This window comes from Pelodiscus sinensis, chromosome 5 (genome assembly GCF_052426305.1).
Source record: "Pelodiscus sinensis isolate ZL-2025 chromosome 5, ASM5242630v1, whole genome shotgun sequence".
NCBI lineage: Eukaryota > Metazoa > Chordata > Testudines > Trionychidae > Pelodiscus > Pelodiscus sinensis.
The window spans coordinates 6,408,472-6,430,351 of NC_143056.1; the positions used below are offsets into that span (position 1 = coordinate 6,408,472).

A 21,880-nucleotide genomic window follows, 5' to 3' on the forward strand; every position below is an offset into this window, starting at 1 on the left:
TTTCTTCTTCCGAACCACACAATTCTCTGCTTAAAATTACACTTTACTACCGATCCCTCTAGATGAGAAGTTGATCAGAAATGTAAGATCTAGGAGAAGAGTCCAGCATTTTTCCTGGAATTCATGTTATCCCCTTGTTGATCCAGCTCGTCTTTCCTAGCTTTCATGCTGTCCCCCACGGAAGGGAAAGGATTACATGATTTACATACAGATGTAATATAACAAAGGGAGGTGCCAACTACAGATTCTAAAGGCCCAATTTTCAGTTGTTCAGCACCAGAACTTCAGCTGAAGTCAAGGGCTAAGCACCTGAAAAAAAATCCCCATTTAAGTCTATGATAGACAGCTGGAGGGCTCTCCAGATTCTGTTTAGCATTCCTCAGATCGCACACCTAATCCTACAAAGGTCTGGACATTTACAACGGTTCCTCCGAGCCATGCAACTTTCTGGGGAGGATGCAGAGCATAGAAACCAACCACTGCTCCATAATCCACTTCCTGCGTAGCCAAGGGCTTGAGATGACAGGCTGAAACAAAGAAAGGAGAATGGCTAACAGTCAATGAGCGGTCTGAAGCATTACATCTCTGCATTGTCAGCCCCCTTGAGCTTCACTTAAATTGTCCAGACATTTTTGTGCCAAATGGCCGACCTGGAACGTGGCTGAGAAAAACAGAGATGCTTCGGATAGACACTTCTCTTATAGAAAGGGATTTTCCCAAGTCACCCTCAGAACGGGGTAGAACAGAACTCTCTGCTCTTCTGAAAATAACTGGAATATATTCTGCAGTTGTCAGATTTCTATCTTGGACAGCAGCTGCAGTAAATAGGATTTCTCTTCCTATAACATGCTCAGCATTTCTTCTGCTCTATGCATGATTTCAGAGCATACTGGACTGTCAGCTGTGTTTCAATGATACATATGGAACTCGCAGACCTTAAAAAGCAGTCCAGGCATTTTCCCTCAGGAAGACCAATTAATCCAATTTGTTTCCCCAAAAATCTTCAGTCTGTTTAGCAGGTTATCTGTTTTAATGAAAGCTATGAAGACTTCAGCTCTCAGGTCCATGGGCTTACAATGCACTGACAGACCTTGTCCCACTAACGTGGCCACTATGTCAATAAATAGGATCATAATTCAAAATGATCTGGACAAATTGGAGAAATGGTCTGAGATGAACAGGATGAAGTTTAATAAGGACAAATGCACAGTGCTCCGCTTAGGAAGGAACAATCAGTTTCACACATACAGAATGGGAAGCGACTGTCTAGGAAGGAGTACGGCAGAAAGGGATCTAGGGGTGATAGTGGACCACAAGCTGAATGAGAGTCAGCAGTGTGATGCTGTTGCAAAGAAAGCCAACATGATTCTGGGATGCATTAACAGGTGTGTTGTGAGCAAGACACGAGAAGTCATTCTTCTGTTCTACTCTGCGCTGGTTAGGCCTCGGTTGGAGTATTGTGTCCAGTTCTGGGCACCGCATTTCAAGAAAGATGTGGAGAAATTGGAGCGGGTCCAGAGAAGAGCAACAAGAATGATGAAAGGTCTAGAGAACCTGGCCTATGAAGGAAGGCTGAAAGAATTGGGTTTGTTTAGTTTAGAAAAGAGAAGACTGAGGGGGGATATGATAGCTGTTTTCAGGTATCTAAAAGGGTGTCATAAGGAGAAGGAAGAAAACTTGTTCATCTTGGCCTCTGAGGATAGAACAAGAAGCAATGGGCTTAAACTGCAGCAAGGGAGGTTTCGTTTGGACATTAGGAAAAAGTTCCTAACTGTCAGAGTAGTCAAACACTGGAATAAATTGCCCAGGGAGGTTGTGGAGTCTCCATCTCTGGAGATATTTAAGAGTAGGTTAGATAAATGTCTATCAGGGATGGTCTAGACAGTATTTGGTCCTGTCATGGGGGCAGGGGACTGGACTCAACCTCTCGAGGTCCCTTCCAGTCCTAGTATTCTAGGATTCTGATTCTATGAAATGGGCCATCCAATGGCCTGCGTGGTCACACTTCGTAACCAGAGATGCAGCAGCAGCCTGGAAACCTCATGTTTGCTTCAAGTTCTTACAGAATTCCTTTCAGTGTGTGACAGGGCCCCAGCCCTCCCAAAGGCAGCGGCTCCGGATTTCTCCTGCTGCGTTTCAGCCTTTAGAAGCGCTATCCCGGCCTGGCTCGTCATTGTTGTTGGGCATTATCTCTTACAAATCTTCACAAACAAGCTTAACCTCTCAACGGGCGGATGTTTAATTTACTAGGGAACAAATACCCCCTTACACAGGGATACATGTCTTCTCTCTCAGTCTGCTGGCCCTGCCTCAGTGGGTCCAAACTTCCCAGCTAACCACGTGGGATCCTGGAATTTTTTTTTTTCTGTTGCCAGTTACCGTTTTCCACCTCATCTCCCTCCACTGGCCACTAACTTTACAGGAGAGGCAGAACGAGTCTCTACCAGGCCTATAAAGCTGCTCTTTAGCCAGCCACTAAGAATTGAGGAAAATTTTAGAGTGCCTATTCCATTCTAGAACTGAAACTGCGAGCGCCCTATCCCCTAGGCCACGTGGGAACCCGCCCTTCCACCTTACCATCAGGCCGCCCCTTATCCCTCCTGGCCTAGGAAGCAAGTCATCCAGGACCTGACAGATGGATCCATGTGTTCTCACCTGCCACGACTGAATCTTAGGGAAAGAAGAACTTGCCCAAAGAAGTGGAGGGTTAGCAAGTCCAACTGAACAAGTCACTGTGCTACTGCAATGCTAAGAAACTAACAAGGTCCCACTCTTTTACATCTTTTATATGCCCCTTTTTTTACGTCTTTCACCAGCGGGTGTAAAATGCAAGGGAGTCAAAACTACCACCTTAGCGTCTGGGAGATATCTAGCGCTCACCAGAAGTTAGCTGGCAATCACTGTTGCCCTGGCAAGCCAATTATTATATGCGGTCCTAGCATCTCCATAGCAATGAGACGCCTTCCTTCCAACGAAGAGGGGACAAACTGAAAGCTAGTCACATTTCTGACACTCAAAAGGAGCCATTTAAGGCTAAGAAAAACCGCAGAGTACAACTTGTTCTTCAGAAAGCATTAAGCCAGGCACTGTGGGGGATTCCTTTCTTGTGCTCACTAGATTAGTTACTCAGATACTACAACCAGCAACACTCTTCTGGGGAGCAAAGATAAGTATCTCTGCAACAGTGAGGTGCATAGCTACGAGCCACCATATGGAGCTGCAGCCTGCGTTTGCACACTTGCTGCAACCAGACCATGCAAAACAGTCCTCAGTCGAGCCTAGGGCATAATCCTCGGGAGGGATCCTCACAGAAGTTGGAAAAGTCAAGAGCAGAGTCAAGTCAGACGACAAAAGTGACAATTTTTGTTGCTCATTGTAAAAGTTAATCTCAGCTTTTCAGAGCACCCATGGTCATTTCCTTTCAGACGTCCAAGAAGGACTAGACAATGAACCGAGATTTTATCAAACTGAAATTACAAAACTTGGGTTAAAGGTCAGCAGAGAGCAGACAGAAGAGAGCGTCATTACATGCTGGCATCCTATGTAAGTGAACCATCTTCATGGTCTCCATTACTGCTGGCCAGGCCTGCCATCCCTCCCTCCCCCAACCCTCTTTAGGATCACTCAAATATTGCAACGAGCTGGCTCACTTTAGGGGGGGGGGGGAGGTGTAGATGTGAAGTGCCTCTGTTTGCCACGTGAAATGAGCCAGGCTCTTATATTCGGTCATAAAAATCTCACATGATCGGTGTCAACATTACTGTAGCCTGTAAAAGCTGAAATGACGATCAGAACCCGACTGGGTTCTTTGGTTTGAAGACCCTGCCCTGAAGAGCCAATGCTCTAAACAGAAGAGACAGAAATGAAAGGGAAAAGGCAGTTTCCCCATTCCACAACTGAGAACTCAAACTACAGAGGCATTACCTGACTTGGATCCACATCTCCCAAGGCCCAGTCCAGCGCCTAAGCCACACGATCATCCCCTCTCTCTAATTAAATGAAGTAACTTTAACCATCTACCTGGCCTCACTCAAAGAAGAGGAGAGCAGTACACAGCTCTGCAGGTCTCATTTCACCCAGCGAGTGCTAGTTTTCACACTGTCTCTCCACATCAATGTTAAGTATTTCTCTGAAGTTCCAGGAGTTTGGAAGGTAAAACTTAATTTATGGATTCAGCTAAGGATTCATCAGGGCGTGTACTTGTTTGCGTGAGGCTCCTACCACACTGGGACATATACAACAAGACGTCACTATGGGAGGTTGTGGCGTCCCCATCAGTGGAGCTTTCTAAGACCAGGTCAGACCAACACCTGTCAGGGATGGTATAGGTAGACTTGGTCCCGCCACGGCATTGTGGGCGGGACTAGATGACCTCACAGTCCCTTCCAGCCAATCATTTCTTGCTGAGTTCTGTGAGACAGGGATTCTAGAACTCCTCACGTCTGTCCAGGCATTCAGACCGTGGTCAGACGTGGGCTATAAGCACCCAGTAAAACACACATAAAACCAAAGCGATTTGCTGCCATCGACCAGAATTCTCCCCTCTCCCACTTCCAGCAGCTTCTAACAGGTTTTCAGAAAGGAAGTTCTGCCAAAGGAACACGAAAAATGCCTTTGTTTTAGTCAGCCCCAGCACGTGTGTCCACGTCTCTGTACGAATGCTGCTGGGATCCTCTTTTCTCCACCATAGAAAAGGTTTCGTCAAACACATTAAGAGAAACGTTACCTGGTTCTTGGAAATCTTCCTCATTGGATAAGGTCCGAGATAAGATAAGGATCAGTGCTTCTTTAAACTGGTCAAAGTGGACCTTGAAAGAGAAAAAGACAAATAAATGAAATAATTCAATCAGCCAGAGCCTTTAACACAGGCAAGCAAATCCCAGGGAACAGTCTGAAGGGAGTCAGCGTTGCTCACCCAAAGGAGTTTGTTAGTGCTCCATCCATACCCGGGACACTTCTTTGAAGGCACAGATTTGTTTAAAAACTAAAAACTATTGCAAAAGTCACAAATCAGCCTGAACTTTGTTTACTGGGCTCTGGGGGAAAAAAGGCGTCAAGGACACCAAGAGACTTCCCTTTAGACAGACCACAACAATACAGCTGTGTGTTGTAGGAAAGCCATTTTGACGCATCAGGTGGATTCTTCTGTAGACCAGTGATTATCATGGTGCTTCCAAGCAAACCACTCTTGATGGGTGACTGCCAGAGCATCTTTCAAAATATAAGGCTGCAAGATTAGCCCCACTTAGAGTCTTCAGACATCACTGTTACCTCCACACCTTGCCCAACCCAGTCTCTTCTCAGCACCTGTTACAGCAGCTTGATTTCTCTTCGTGTTTGAAGTACAGTGCTTTATATTTAAGGAGACACTCAGATCATCTTCTCTTCCTTCCCAATCTAAGACAGACAGCCTGAGTGTCTTTGGAGAGTGTTTGAGTGGTCAGGCAAGTCTGAGTGTGAACGCAGTGAAGTGAAGTTAAACAGCTGGCAAAAAATACCAACATCATTGAAAAAGCGTGTATTGCATCCAAAACGCTGGGGGTGTGTCTAGACTACAGGGTTTTGTCGACAAAAGTGGACTTTTGTTGACAATACTGTACCTGCCAATATACTATACCTACTATACTATACCTGCCAATACTACACTGCCGCTGAGTTCTGTCGACATAACGTCAAGAGAACTCAGCAGTTTTGTCGACGGCTGTAAACCTCATTCTACGAGGAATAATGCCTTTTGTCGACAGAGTTCTCTCGACAGAAGACATTAGTGCATCTACACTGTCCTTTGCATCTACACTGTCATGTCGACAAAGCAGCTTGCTTTGTCGACAGAACTGGATGTAGTCTAGACGCTCTTTGTTGACAGAAGCTTTGTCGACGGGATCTCTCCTAGACGTACCCCGGGAGAAAAAAAAATGGAACCATCAAAACTGTTCGTTTCAAATCAACATTTCATTTCAAACTGACCCAAATACAATTCTTTCAAAGTTCCATTTTGGCAAGGAAAAAGAAAGCTATTTTTAGCTCAAAACACGCATGGTTTCCACCCCCCACTCTGGATTTTTGGGGTCAACCACTGAGGTAAAAAGCACGAGTTAGTGCTCAGCTCTAAAACTAAGTACTAGTTGAACATTTTCCCTTGAGCTCGGAAAGCAGCAAGACTTACGGCCTCTCCTCCTGGAGGAGGAAGCTTGCTGGCCTAAGCCCAGCTCCTATCAACCTTCTGTCTGTGGCACTCCTGAGGCTCCCCTTGCCGGTTGTTTGACAGAGTCCCAGGGGAACACAGAAGTCCTGGCGGGAAAGGTGGCGTGATCTCAGGTAGCTAGGTCCATTCCCATAGAGAGCTCTGATACCAGGGCTGAGACCTTTAATTGGCTGCTGTCGTCTTTGAGGAGCTAGAACAGGGAGCACAACACGTTGCTGATGCAATCCCCGAGGTCAGTATTGCTAAGTAAACCAGCTGCTGCATTCTGGAAAAGTTATGGGGTTAGCTGGTGGCAAAGGCAGACTCCATTCTGACGCCAACTGCGGACAACTCTAGACAGCAGCTCAGTTGCCCAATGAAGGGGAGAATTCGAACACCAAACTATGTGCATGATCCTGACTTAATAGTAGTTAGCTACAAGAGACCTGTCCTACCTCCTGGACAGTGCAGACTAGCGCCTGTTTGAGTTCTCTAGCTAGACTAGTTTTAAGTTTCTTGTTCAGCTGTTCTGTGAAATGTTTGAGTGAATGAACATTTCGGTAGCTGGAGATTTCTGGTTTCACTATCCACAGAAGGGATGTAAAATTCCGATTTGGCTAATTGAATAGGTGATGCAATTTGTATCGACTATTCGATTTGTCAATAAGGGCGCTTCTGCCTTTGAAGTGTAGCAACAGCACCAGGGCTGTTGCTACACTTCAAAGGCAAAAGCCCTGAGGGGAGCACAGGGCCAGCAGGAGACACATCCCACTGACCCCTGCCCCCGCGGCGTTTCAAAGAGGTAGCGCCAGATGGAGCCCGGGGTCAGCTGGGACTCCCCCACTGACTCCAGGATCCATGCGGCGCTGCTGCTTTTAAACACTGCATGCAGTCTGGGAACACCCCACCTGGGCTGCATGCGGCTTTTCAAAGCAGCAGTGCCACAGAGAACCCAGGGTCTGGCCCTGGGCTCCACACGGTGCTGTCGCTTTGAAGCACACATCCCTTCCCTCCCCTCCCCCCCCTGCTGCCTCTGATAGAAGTAGCAAATGGGGGGGGGGGCAACTAGTCAACTAGCCAATAAGCATTTGCTTATCAGATAGTCAACTAGTCGTTCACATCCCTAATGCACAGTGAAATACTTAGCGTCCTAGTAGCCATATGGTAACAAGTGACACAGAAATGCTTATAAATAGCCATAATTAAGCCTCAGATCGCTCACTGAAATGAAGGGGGGAATTTCACACCTTTTGGCGCTAGCGTCTTGAGCCTGCATCCTGACAGATTAAAGCAGCAGTGCATCGGCTTAGATTTATTTTCAAGGTCATCGACAGGACTAGAAGTCTCGGGTTTTAAATATGGTACCACAAGAAGTGGGAGGACAGATTCCCACATGTGATTTGAATCCATGCATTCCTGTCATCCTGGTCTTTCCGCGTTCCCTATAAGCAGTGCTGGTTCTTTGCGGCTCTGAACTAATGCGGAAGGGGGACAGCCTCATTCGCAGAATCGTATTTCAGAATGCCAGCAATCCCCGACACCCAGGCGGCACAGCTGCCTCCAGTTTGCCCAGCGAGCCAGAAAAAGAAAACGACGGGACAACGGGTGAAGCTACTTAATATGGCTCAGCTGCAAGCCATGGCTAACCTCAGGGAACTCCCTTTCAGCCAGATGAATTTGAGTAGAGTTCTTAGCATTGGACAAGACTTTTTTTCCCCCTTCCTGAAAAGCATCCTGAGCTAATGGCACTAATGGCCGAGGCCTCGTCTACACATAACTACACTACTGCTGCAAAGCACTGGAAGCTCTAATGTTCAAGCCCAAGCTGGTAACTACCGCGGCAGGCTCTCAATACATTTAAAAGGCAAAGCCCCGTGCCCTCATAACCAGATAAGCACAAAGGGGTAGAGTAAGATGAGGGCCTGAAACAAAAGTCCATGTAGAACAGGCCTAATCTGAAGCCAAGCCAAGTTCTGTGAGCAGAAGCCTCCTCTTGCTCACAGCTTAGCTTTGCTTTATATTAGCCAAGTTTTGTCCATTGTTAGCTAGGCCTAAGGCCTCAAACCAGGCCTGCGCTACATGGACTTTTGTTTCTGCCGTCATCTTACTCCAAGGGGTGTGGGTTTTTTACCTTGGGTTAAACCTAAGCAAGGTGACCTACCCTGAGGTAAATATTGATGACAAGACACTTTACTTTTACCATGAGGAAAACTAGCTGAGGGCAACACTATGCCCCTAGTTTGCTCCACTGAGTAAGAACTACCAAGTTTTTTAACCTCAGGACAGCTCACATATGTTAGTTACCCTGAGGCTAAAAAATCTGCCCCTTTATTAGGTGAAGGACAAAGCCAGAGAGAGAGAGATTTATCCTCATTCCAGGGTAGGTCACACAGCATCTGGACAGAGTAGCAAAGTGCAGATTGCTGTACTCGCACACTTCTGCAAAGGATAAAAAAAAATTTCACTGCTGCTCATCTGCTCACAGAAATGAATTGGGGCCTTAACAGTTCAAGCTATGCAAATCACCATTAGATGTTTAAACACAGGCCCAAGAAGTAATTAAGCCACGTTCGATACGTGTTCGGCAAAGAAACTTGTTAGACACTGCTTCATCAGAATACTAATTGCTGCCATTCATTCTACGTACTGTATATTTCAAAATGCTGGTCTACTTCAAAGGGCAGCTTACAGGGATGGAAGAATGCGCCTGATTAAAAAAAAACTTGACATTTAAACTAAATGAACATGAATAAAAGATGAAGGCGTTAGATTAACAGTCCCCCCGCCTCGCATCAGCTTCTTGGGGGGCGGGGAGACTTCCGAGTCAGCACTAGGAAACTGGCCTCTAATAACATCAGGGTACCCTAGACCAGGGTTAAATATAGGAATAGTTACACCATTTTCCACAGCCGTTCAGAAGGCCTACTGCTATCAGTGGGCAGCTTTAAATCAATGTTCCTGTGTAGATGGAATACTGGGTCTCCTTTCACATCCCTTGCTGCGTCTCCTGCAATTTGCTCTCAAATCTGAGAGTGCTGTCAAGCAAGAAGGCAAGTCCGGTCACAGCCACCTGAAGTACCAGGCCCTTAAAAACCTTAGCATCCATAAAGATTTAGTTGGGGGACTGCCAAAGTTATCCATCCATCAGTGCACCAAAAGGCTCATTAAAGCCAACTGTGCAAATTCAGGGGTGTAAATTACATATAATCCACTTTAGCTAACGAGTGGTTGAAAACACTGCTAAAATACTATTAGACATGACTCCTACACATCACTCACATGGGCTTGTTGCTTAATTTAGTTAGTGGATTATTCCTAATGTACTATATAGAACAAACTCCTGCTACTTGTACATTGCTGGCGAACATTCATGAGGAGCAACACGTGCAGAAAAGGGCGGGGGGGGGGTGTCTGTTTTTCACCAGTATGCAAGGGATACAGCCAATTACTAGTAGGAATTACTCAGGTACCTCTCTGAGCAGTGTGAAGAATAGCCCCATAAGTACGTATAGCTAGCGCATAGGGGAGCAAAAGTATCAGCGTATTGTTCTCACCTAACAAAGTCCTCATTGTTTTAAAGGAAGCTGTTGATTACTGCTAAAGGCTTACAGGGATATTTCCTGCCAAGTCAGAGTTTGCTACGCAACTGAATGAGTTTTACAATCACTGTTAACGAAGGGAAGGGGGACCCACATGCTTCCCTGGGTGTTTAACTCTAGCCAAACAGCTGCACACAGGACAGATGGCTTTCCCTTTTATCACACGAAGCAATTTCACCATGACTGCTTCAAGCAGAATCCAAAAGAGATTAGTCTTCAGGGAAGGAGCTGATAGTAGTCTTAAAAAAATTAACATTGCAATCAGCTATGCAATGGGATTAAGAATGCAAATAATTAGTCCTACAATACAGCACTGCAAGTTACAAGAATAGGGCGTTCAGCAGTAAAACAAGAACCCTGGGTCCTTGAGAAAACAGACAGGTGGTCCATCCAATGGCCACCTTTCCCTGTCCAAAATGGAGACTATAAAGGAAAGGATGGCAAAAATACAAGTCATCACACTGGAAAAGGGCGGGGCTGCCTCTGGTGAGGGATCTAATTTGGCGTGTTCTCTGAACACTAAGATTTAGCTGCTAGACGGACGTGGTCAACTGAAAGACTGCACGTTTGTTTCTTAAACTTGTTTCTGTCAAACAGTGAAAATCGTTAAAGCCAAAGATGGGAAGCAGAGGGGGAGAATTATTCTCTTTTGGTTCATGTTGCACATTTGACCTTGACAGTCCAAGGGAAACGACTTATGTTTGTATGAGTCTGTCACACACAAAAATTAAGAGGGAGGAAAATTCGACAGCTAAAACTAAAAAGGAACACACTCAAAGAACTGACCGTGGAACCCCCAGACAGACAGCACCTCAATAAGTTGTGGTTTTAAAATCTAATTGTTGCTTTACGCTAGAGATCTTCAAGCAATGACAACTGTCATCATACTTTGTCTTTACTGACACATTTATGTCCCAGCCATTTTTAAAGGCCAGCAGAGGTAGAGTTCAGAGACACAAAATAGGGATGTAAAAAGTTAACCAGTTAACTGCTGGGGGATGGAGCAGCCCCCCAACTGTCACAGGAAGGGGTCTGCCCCCCTTTACTTGGTTAATCCATACTAGTTAACCAATTAAACGAGAATTTACATCCCTAAAACAAAAATGCTTGCCAAGTTACGGAAGTAGAGATATTGTTCTATCAGATAAATCTGCAGTACAGCTAAGCCACTGTGAATACACCAGCACCTCTACTGAACACACACTACAACCTCAGAGTTACGAACTGAGGAGTTAGCCATCATTTGGACGTATATAATCAGGCAGCAGCAGAGACAAATAAAAGCACACACAACACTGCATTAAACGTAAACTAAATATATATATATATATATATATATAAAAAGGGAAAGCAGCATTTTAATCCTGAATAGTAAAGTTTCAAAGCTGTAGTGAGTCCATGTTCACTTGTAAACTTTTGAAAGAACCACTGGAAAAAATTTTTACAGGATTTCAGGCATTTCAGAATTACAACCTCCATTTTCAAGGTGTTTGTAACTCTGAGGTTCTGGTGTAGCTCCATTAATCTCAACTTTTGAAAAATAATCTTAGAAACCTAAGATATGAAGAAAAAAAAAGTACTGTAAGCCCGTTCAGAACAGAAAGGAGGAAAGTACAGGGGTGAAATCTAGTTATAGCATATTTAAAGTGCAATGCTCTTTCCAAAGTGCTTTAGATGACAATTAAAGACAGCCCTAATGACATTTCAGAATCTAGCAACTGGTGCAGCTCTCAAGTTTGTAGGCCATGCAAACAGCTGGAACAGCATATACTACAAAGCTCCTATAGCATAACAAACAGGAAGTACAATGGAGCAGAATGACACAGCATTATTTCTGTATGGTATTAGCAGCCCAGGCCTAAATGAGGGTCAGGGACCCATTGTATTAGACACTGTACCAAACAAGTAAAAGAGCAAAGGTCAGGCTTTACAATTATTGCCACTATTTAGCAGGTTTAGGCTGCTAGGAGAAAAAAAATTGCAGCGGGGAAAAAGTTGGGTTTGGTGCACTATTTATGAAAGCCGTGCAAAATTATCCTAGGGATTTCTCATCCCGTGCACACCGTCTACTTATCACGTCCATAAGAACGGCCGTACTGGGTCAGACCAAAGGTCCTTCTAGCCCAGTATCCTGTCTGCTGACAGTGGCCAGCACCAGGTGCCCCAGAGAGGGTGGACTGAAGACAATGATCAAGCGATTTGTCTTCTGCCATCTCTCTCCAGCCTCTGACAAACAGAGGCCAAGGACACCATTTTATCCCCTGGCTAATAGCCTTTTATGGACCTAACCTCCATGAAATTATCTAGCTTCTCTTTAAACTCTGTTATAGTCCTAGCCTTCACAGCCTCCTCTGGCAAGGAGTTCCACAGGTTGACTATGCACTGTGTGAAGAAGAACTTTCTTTTATTAGTTTTAAACCTGCTACCCATTAATTTCATTTGGTGTCCTCTAGTTCTTCTATTTAGGGAACTAATAATTAACTTTTCTTTATCGGCCCTCTCCACACCACTCATGATTTTATAGACCTCTATCATATCCCCATATCATATCCTTCCTCTTCCATACAAGGAAGAGGAAGACAAAGACTAAATTATATTGTATTCACCCATGAGCAAGGCAAGGTGTGACAAATTTGTCATCCCAGGTGTGACAAATTTTCCAAGTACAAGTAAATCAGAAGACAATAGGCACGCAGAGTGGATGGCTCTATTTCCCCATGGTAATCAGGGGCTAATTGAACTGCAGGTTGCAGCATTTGCCTGGCAGTGTTTATAAATCCTGAGTCCCATTTTAAGAAGGACGTTTCCGATAAACTAGCGCCCTCATTAGCACTAGAAAGGAAACACAGAATCATAGCAACATAGGACCTTGCGCTGTTGTGTCAAACTAGTCATTATTTTCATGACTTGCCTCAACACAATCCAAATCAACGCTCTTCCAGTTATCCGATTCTCCCAGGGGAGATGCAGCAGCTTCTTATATTTCCCTTCCCTTGTTCTTCACAGAAGAGTCTCGGCTTGAAGTCATAATCCTCTGTTTGCGAATTTATTCCCACAGCAACCTACTGTACTGTCACACAGAACAACTTTAGGTGGAGAATAAACTGGGGATGGATGAATTCTTAAAACAGCCCATTTTAAATGCAAAAAAAACCATACCTCCAAAAAAAACCCACAGAATGGAAGAGACACACAGAATGTTATTGTGGCAGACTTTGCTAAGAGTTTTTATAAGAGATTTCCGGGAGCCAGCAGGCAGCCCTTTACAGGTGAGCGGCAAAAGGAAAACAAATGAGCCGGTGCTCTCTATGCCTGCTTGACTGTTTGCTTTTTACATCAGGAGAATTGGTCTGAAACCAGATCTCTTCCATCCCCTCCTGGAGAATGCCCCTAGGGAGTCTTCAGCCTTGTCTACACCAGAGTTTTAGCCCCTGGCATTGCTACAGGATTCAATCTGAATTGAATCCAGGCACAGTTTACAGTGGAATGGCACATCAGCACCAAGGCTTGCATGGGTGTATCTGCCCTCCAAATACAAAAAGTCAGGATCAGGGGGAAAGTTAGGATGCTGCTTTGATAGAACACAAAGGGAAAGACTCTTTCGTCGTCCTTCAAACTTAGATCGTGGGGTGGAAACTTTTGTTGAAAATCATTTGAAAGACGAGTTCCCTTAAAGAGCTGGCTTTATAGTGGAGGCCCTGGAGAAAGGTTGTTGACGGCTTTAAATGCTGATTCGATGCAAGGAATTGCTATGGAGATCTTTATGAATCTATGTAGCTGTAAAACTGAACGGCCCGGCCACAAGCAGCAAACACTGGCCTATTACAAGTCAGCAGAAAGCTCTTGCTATCTTAAGGGACCAGATAAAACACAATCCAATGGCTACATGATCTTGCCTTACATTTTCACTCTGGGTATGTCTACACTTGCGCCCTCTTTCGAGAGAGGGATGCAAAATGAAGACATTCGAAATGACAAATGAAGCCGGGATTTAAATATCCCGCGCTTCATTTGCATATTCACGTTATGGCGCTATTTCAAAATAACCACGTCTTAACAGCGTGTTATTTCGAAATAGCGCCGTAACGCAAATATGCAAATGAAGCTCGGGATATTTAAATCACGGCTTCATATGCCATTTCAAATGTCTTCATTTGCATCCCTCTCTCAAAAGAGGGTGCAAGTGTAGACATACCCTCTGAATCAGAGAACAGGCCTGCTCCTTTTGGGAGCCACTTACCACCTTTTCAAGTGTGGCTGAAACAGAAACACAACTGATGCTTACAGTCACACCAACACCAAATTTTCCCCCCCATTAGACACTACTGTGCATTTATGATCCAAGAACCAAAGTTAACTGTTGAAATCCAGAAAACAGAGGGAAATCCCGGCTACCGTATTTCAGGAGAAACACACCCCACTGAGGAATTCTAGGGGTTATTTTGAGCACTGCCTTAGTACACAATGTTGATAAGAAAGAATACAGAAAGTAGGGCTAGTCCTACTGCAAGACACTTTGCATTTATGGAACCAAGACATACCACGAAGGTAGCGTGAACTGGTTGAGCCTTAGAATCTTATGCCAAGAAGGTGGTATGTTAGCTTAATTCAAACTGACATGACTCCAGATCACCACCATGTACATCAGAAGCCGTATTTGCTATATGCATTGCCATGTAAAACTTTCATCACCGGAGCACTGGGCAAACACCATCCTACATGCTGCGACTTCACGTATTCATTATTCATAGGCAAATATCCAATACAAAAGCTTGCACATGGCTCTGAGGTGCCGCTCCTTAGACAAGTCAATTCTGTTCTCGCCCCCACTAGACCAGTGTCTGTTAAAACGGGGTTTCTTTTTAAATACACAGAACAAAAGCCACTCAAGAGTGGGGTGAGGACCCATGCCTAGGAGCTGGACCGGTGCTGATGGAACAGATCTCTAGTAAGGAGCAGAATATTTATTGCCATTCTCTTGACGACCTCCCTAGAAACCCGCGACGAAGCTGGGTGCCTGTGTCTGAATGGGAAAAGTTCGAGTGGGTGTGGAAAGTCGCGAGTAGCCAAGTAAATGCCGAGCTGCAACTGGAAAGGTCAAAAGCCTTCTATTGTAGCCATTAACATTTCCCTGGCAGCAAGTCCTAGCAGCAGCAAGGGAACATCCACCCAAGAAAGAGGAAGTTTCTCTCTTACAAAATTATTTTGCCTTAGGGCGATTAGGTTTGGTGAGAAATTCTCAGGTCAGATTTAGGGATGTTAAAATGCATTTGGGTAAATGTGAATCTGCTGATATTTTCAGCAGATGTACATTTACATGGGGGGGCGGGAGCCACTTCAGAGGCAGCAGCATGTGTGTGTGTGCGGGGGGGGAGGGGGGTGCTCCATGGGCCCTGGTAGTCATAGGGAACACCGGCTTCCCCCCAGCTGCCTCTGTGGAAGGCAGTAGGGAGGGGGCAGGCAGCTTCGTGGGAGCGGGCACATGTGGGGAGCTGGTTTAAAAGCTGGTTTCCACCTCCCTCCCCCACGCCGGCTGCCTCTCATACAAAGGAAGCGGGGATGGGAGGTGGTGCGCGTGTAGACGAGAGGGTTAACCGACGAGCCCTGACTCATCGGTCGTGCGCGTGTAGGCGAGAGGGTTAACCGACGAGCCCTGCCTCATCAGTCGTGCGTGTAGGCGAGAGGGTTAACCAACGAACCCTGACTCATCAGTCATGCGCGTGTAGGTGAGAAGGTTAACCGACGAGCCCTGCCTCATTGGTCATGCGCGTGTAGGTGAGAAGGTTAACCGACGAGCCCTGCCTCATCGGTCATGCGTGTGTAGGTGAGAAGGTTAACCGACGAGCCCTGCCTCATCAGTCATGCGCGTGTAGGTGAGAAGGTTAACAGACGAGCCCTGCCTCATCGGTCGTGCGCGTATAGGCGAGAAGGTTAACCAACGAACCCTGACTCATCAGTCATGCGCGTGTAGGCGAGAAGGTTAACCGACGAGCCCTGCCTCATCAGTCATGCGCGTGTAGGCGAGAAGGTTAACCGACGAGCCCTGCCTCATCAGTCATGCGCGTGTAGGCGAGAAGGTTAACCGACGAGCCCTGCCTCATCAGTCATGCGCGTGTAGGCGAGAAGGTTAACCGACGAGCCCTGCCTCATCAGTCATGCGCGTGTAGGCGAGAGGGTTAACCGACGAGCCCTGCCTCATCAGTCGTGCGCGTGTAGGCGAGAAGGTTAACCGACGAGCCCTGCCTCATCAGTTGTGCGCGTGTAGGCGAGAAGGTTAACCGACGAGCCCTGACTCATCAGTCGTGCGCGTGTAGGCGAGAAGGTTAACCGACGAGCCCTGCCTCATCAGTCATGCGCGTGTAGGCGAGAGGGTTAACCGACGAGCCCTGCCTCATCAGTCGTGCGCGTGTAGGCGAGAAGGTTAACCGACGAGCCCTGCCTCGTCAGTCGTGCGCGTGTAGGCGAGAAGGTTAACCGACGAGCCCTGACTCATCAGTCGTGCGCGTGTAGGCGAGAAGGTTAACCGACGAGCCCTGCCTCATCAGTCGTGCGCGTGTAGGCGAGAAGGTTAACCAACGAGCCCTGCCTCATCAGTCATGCGCGTGTAGGCGAGAAGGTTAACCGACGAGCCCTGCCTCATCAGTCGTGCGCGTGTAGGCGAGAAGGTTAACCAACGAGCCCTGACTCATCAGTCATGCGCGTGTAGGCGAGAGGGTTAACCGACGAGCCCTGCCTCATTGGTCGTGCGTGTAGCTGAGAGGGTTAACCAACAAGCCATGGCTCATCAGTTAACTGTGTACTCGGCTCCACGCTCACATCCCTAGTCAAATTCTTGCTCTTGTCTGAAGTGGAGGAAACTTGCCCCTCGCTCTGTTCTGAAGATGCAATTAGCAGTTGGTGTATTTAAATGGGAGTTTTAGGTCAAAAAGGCAGTCAGGGCAGACGCTCCTCATTTCCAGCATCTTGTGCAATAGGACACACTGGCAAGATGTGACCATCTGTTTCAAGTGTGAAGGTCCCATGGTGCAACCTTGTTCACACAGAGCAACAGGCTGATACCGAAGTGTGTTAAGCAACCATCGCACCCTAATCTGCTTGAAAAACTGAGGAGCATTCCCTTGTACCAGTTACCCAGACAAGCCGGGAGCAAATCTAGTACTCAATATAACTCCGCACTGATTCCGTCAGCTAGCAAGCGGGAAGCTGCGGCAGCGAATGTATTCACAGACCACAGCTGCTCCTCAGCATGTCCAGAAATCACAGCAGTGATGTTCAAGGAATCCCATGCTCTCTATAGAGTAGGAGGATACAACAGACTGTAAATATACGAGATCAAAGTCACGTCTGAAACTAGCCTCAGTGTTAAGAATTTTGTCTAATGGCCTCAATTATTTATAATTAAGATGGAACACCCCCGTTCCCTGCCATCTGGAAGGGGCCTGAAGCACGAAGTTGCAGGATTTCTTCTTACACAAGGACTTTACCACCCCAGAATAAAAATAAAGGGCAAACACTTTTAACACAAATAATATCAAATCGGAAACAAAGCCAGAACGCTTGCATGGAAAGTTCAACGGAGAATCGTCAGGGCTGATTTAAAAGTTGCCCTTGTTTAACTAGACATGGGATGTCGCCCCGATGGAGTTAGACAGATTCACCCTTGTGCGTGGACAAACATTGGTTGAAATCTGGTTGATATGTTATGTAACAGGCGCAAGAAAAATCAATGCACCATCCTACCTCGGATGCAAAAAGGTTTAAACTCAAGTGTGCCAAACAAAGCTGCCCCTATTTAATTAAATCAGGAAGCTGCCTCTCTCAACTTTAAAAAAAACTTGTGGGTAAACCAACCCCAAGTGTGCATGCAGCAGCTGAAGCAGAAGTCACTGCTCTCTGCCTTGGGACTCCGGCCCAAAGACTAAGGAAGGCAGCAGCACTGAAAGTCTTGACAAATGCTGCAATTAGCAATAGCTTTCTTCCTCATCGTCACAAATTCCTCTTTCAGAACTCGCCCGCCGCGCTTGCTGCAGTTCAAGCGAAAGCCATGGGGGAAAGGAGGCTGTTTTGTTACAGAAAAGATTAGGCCACAATTGACTCACTCTTGGCTCATGCTTACAGGCAGCGGAGAGGAAAGGCGGTCCCTTGCCAGGGTCAGTATCTTGTAGAGCGGAGGAGAGAAGCAGCCACCATCCTTCACCTAGCAACATCAGCGCAGTTACATCTGCGCAAACCCTTGCTGTGCATATGCTGCAGCCGTACAGTCCAGCTGGGTAACACACTAGAGAAAACCCGCTGCACCATGTCTACTAGGGACGTGAGTGTTGGACTGGTTAACGGGTAAGCCTCACTCTTAATGGGTGTGTTTACCGGTTACGGTTAACCGGCAGAAGCTGGAGACGCCCCTCCCACGGCGGGCAGGGGGCTGCTCCAGTCCCACGGGGCCCATCGTGGATGGGACGGGGCGCCACTCCAGCCTAGCCACAGCAGCCCCAGTCCACCGGCTCTCCCCATTTCACAGAACCGTAAAGCTGGAAGAAACCTCAGGTTCATTGGTTAACTGGTTAAACGTAACAGTTAATCCAGGGGAGGGGAACCTTTTTTGGGCCGGGGGCTGCTGACCCACAGAAAAAACAATTGGGGCAAGTGAGAAGCAAAAAATCAATCAATCAATCCATAAAAAACTCACTGACGTGGCGCCTGAGAAGACGACAGGCATTTCCCATATTCCCCTCACACACCAGAGCCTTGGGGGGTCCTGGCTAGTAGATTCTGTTTGCTCCAGTTCCATGGGGAGATAGTCGGGGGGACTGAAGCACCAGCGTGGGGGCCGGATCGAGGGGCCGGATCCAGGCAAGCCAGGGGCCGCATCCGGCCCCCAGGCCTTAGGTCCCCCACCCGATTAACAATAAATTGGGGTTTTACATCCCTAATCTCTATGTTATGGCTTGGTGCCAATGTAAGTCGGTACCCTGCTGTGTGTTTCCTTAGCCTAGAAACAGCCCAGGTTGGGCCGTTAGCCTGTATGCCGGAGCCCTGAGCAAAGCCCTGCAAAACACGGTGTGTAGGAAAAAGCAGCTTTACTGACTGCTGGTTTTTGTTGTCTCTTTCCTGGGCAGAAGTCACGGAGGTGCCCCATTTACAGGCGTGACTAGGATTCGTAATTCCAATAACCGAAGGCTCCCATGGGCTCCTACTGAGATGCAGCTAGCAGGGTGCGTGCACTTTTTATCCTCCCCCTCGAACGCACAGCTACACCGGGGCACACCCAGCCACCGTGCGAGCGGCGCGTGGCCCCTGCCAAGCCCTCTTTCCACACTCAGGCGGCCTTACCCTGCCAAGAAGGTTGCCTTGAAGCAGTGTCTGCTGCAGCGCTCCCGGGGCCACCTCCTCGAGATGCAACACATGGCACAGATCGGTCAGCTCCTCCTGCCCCAGGGATCCAGTGCCCGTGCTGTCAAAGCTGTCGAAGAGCTCCTTGAGACGGGCTTCATACTGGTCCTGCTCAGCTTCACCCATCCCATCGCCCACCACGCTCGCCTGCGGGGAAGAAGAGACATCGGACCGTTAGGCTGATAAGGGGCTTTACTGGACACACTTTTGCATGCTGAGCCATGCAGGCGATTAACATAAGAACGGCCACGCTGGGTCAGAACAAAGGCCCATCTAGCCTGGTATCCTGTCTGCTGACAGCGGCCAATGCCAGGTGCCCCAGAGGGAATGATCCCTCCCATCCAGTGATCCCTCCCATCGCCCATTCCCAACTTCTGACAAACAGAGGCTAGGGACACTATTCCTGCCCATCCTGGCTAACAGCCACCGATGGACCTAGCCTCCATGGATTTACCTAGCTCTTTTTGAACCCTGTTAAAGTCCTGGCCTTCACAACATCCTCTGGCAAGGAGTTCCACAGGTTGACTATGTGCTGCATGACAAAAAACTTCCTTTGATTGGTTTTAAACCACCAAATGCAAACCTATTAATTGCGTTTGGTAATTCCTAGTGCTTGTGTTATTGCACAGTAAACAGCTTCACCAGCAGTGCCGAGTGAGAAGTGTAGCAATCCAAGGGCTGACGTGACACCCGGCTAAAACGCCCAAAAAGAGAAACAAATCAACTGCTAACGCTGAGCAAGAGAACACACATTCATGCTACTTCAGTGGCTCTGTGCCTCTTCACAGAGGGTATTTCAGAAGCTCTAACTCATCTTGGCTTTACAGACTTCCACAGCCCAGCAACAGAGTAGCGTATTTTCTCACCCACGCACGTTACCTGCAGCAACACTCAATCTGCATCAACAGACGTGGACAGCGAAAGAAAGATGATCATAGCGACCTTTAGACACTCAAAAGTCAGCTGTTACCGCCCACTGTCTCTATTGTGAAGACAGAGATGGATCCCTGATTCTAGCAGAGATTTAGGAAAAACTAGTTAGGGCTTTGGGATTTCTTGTTAGGATGCTGTTATGGGAGTCCACCATGGTTGTGATGATTTTTAGTTCTCTCTCAATCCCCCAGCACCACCATTTCAATTAAGAAAAAGGACCCATTTGGTCACACGGAAGCCCAGTGGTTAAATGTATCGCAGAAGGCAAGTCCCATGCAAGTTTTTTTCAAGGTTTCAGAACAATTAGGCCCAATTCCTGACCTGTGAACTTTAGCAGACTGAAAGCATCACCCTATGTTAATACCAGAACCACGTAACTTACCCTGAACATGAGCTTCAATATGAACACGCATTGCAAGGAGTGTCATTTGGCTGAGTGGCTGGAGTGTAGCACCGAAGGCCTGGTTAGCAACACTCATTAGCTCAGCTTTATTCAGCAGAGACCCAATTCATAATTACTCCTGCACTGCACAGAGGGGGCCACCTCCTCCCCCCACAAATGACTGAATGAGTCAAGGTGATGCAAATAGCTTTGCTGTTTGCATGATAGTACTAGCCCCTTCACACCAGTTCATCAAAACATGGCTTGTTTAGCTTCCCGGGAGCCAGCAGATATGGGGAGGTAGGAAAAGATTGTTCCCAAGAGCTCCATTGATTCCCTAGGTGGTTAGGTAATGATCTGTCTGCATTAGCAAGAAGAAAAACAACAGGCCAGGTAAAAACAGAACTCACCAGAGCTCCCTGTAAGCAGTGCGCTTGTGCAGCCACTCAGGAAAGATTTAAATGCCAGTCAGCTGATTAGCAAAGTGCCCACAGCTGGGGCTTTTTGTTTCTACTGGTGGTGCACATTTGCACATGCCTTGGTGCACATACAAATTTATTCCGCACGTGGACGGAAAAGATAAGAAGGTACATTGGAGCTGACTATAGTTCAAAGGTCTGAAGCAAGACTAAGGGAATATCTACACAGCACAGGTTTTAGTGACAAGGCTGTATGGACACAGCCTTGTTGCTAAAAGTCAGCTTATGCCAGGCATGTCCAAAGTCCGGCCCGCGGGCCAATTACGGCCCGTGTTCTGGTTTAATACGGCCCCACAGGTAATTTGGCAATATCTGTCTTTTATGGCCCCCAACGAATCCATATGTATTGAGATGAATACACTGTAAAATCTCAGTTAATATCAGATGGTCTAAATCAGTTATAAATATATTTGGACACAACATGTATACTTGGTGTTATGTTCCTGTTCATATTTTTTGAACTTAAAAGTTGACAGACAACCTTTATTACCAATAATATGTAATGTACTTTACAATGTTCCTGACATATATTTCAGCTTCCTGGATTTTTTTTTTTATCTGGCCTTCAGATATGAAAGGCAGAGTGATTTAACACTTGTTTAGATTTGTCATCCATGTGACGAAATGAAAAGTATGCCGTTTGCAATAAACTTTGCATAAAATAGTTAATTTGCATTTAATTTTAATGGTTCAAAGAATGTCAGGCAAAATGGTCGGCCCTCGCGCATGTTCACTTCATCAAATCTGGCCCTCTTTGAAAAAAGTTTGGACACCCCTGGCTTATGCGAATGCTGTTCAGTCTGCACTTTGGCCGACAAAATATTTCCGCCCCTACGAGAGGGGTTCACTTGGTCGGCAGGAGAATGCTCCTGCTGACAAAGCACCAGTCACATTTTCACTTGAAGTGGCAAAA

General features: G+C 46.7%; 1 protein-coding gene across 6 annotated transcripts in view; it reads right to left on the reverse strand.

Annotated features, from left to right (window-relative positions):
• NIN (ninein) overlaps positions 1-21,880 on the reverse strand; it is a 134,638-nt gene that overhangs the window by 96,701 nt on the left and 16,057 nt on the right. For all 6 annotated transcript variants that reach the window (XM_089778273.1, XM_075926170.2, XM_089778275.1 and 3 more), the window contains exons 3-4: positions 19,114-19,320; positions 4,727-4,808 (exon numbers count right to left, since the gene is read on the reverse strand). In XM_089778273.1, the coding sequence (XP_089634399.1) occupies positions 4,727-4,808; positions 19,114-19,299 (268 nt within the window). In that variant the 5' untranslated portion in view covers positions 19,300-19,320. The remainder of the gene's footprint in view (positions 1-4,726; positions 4,809-19,113; positions 19,321-21,880) is intronic.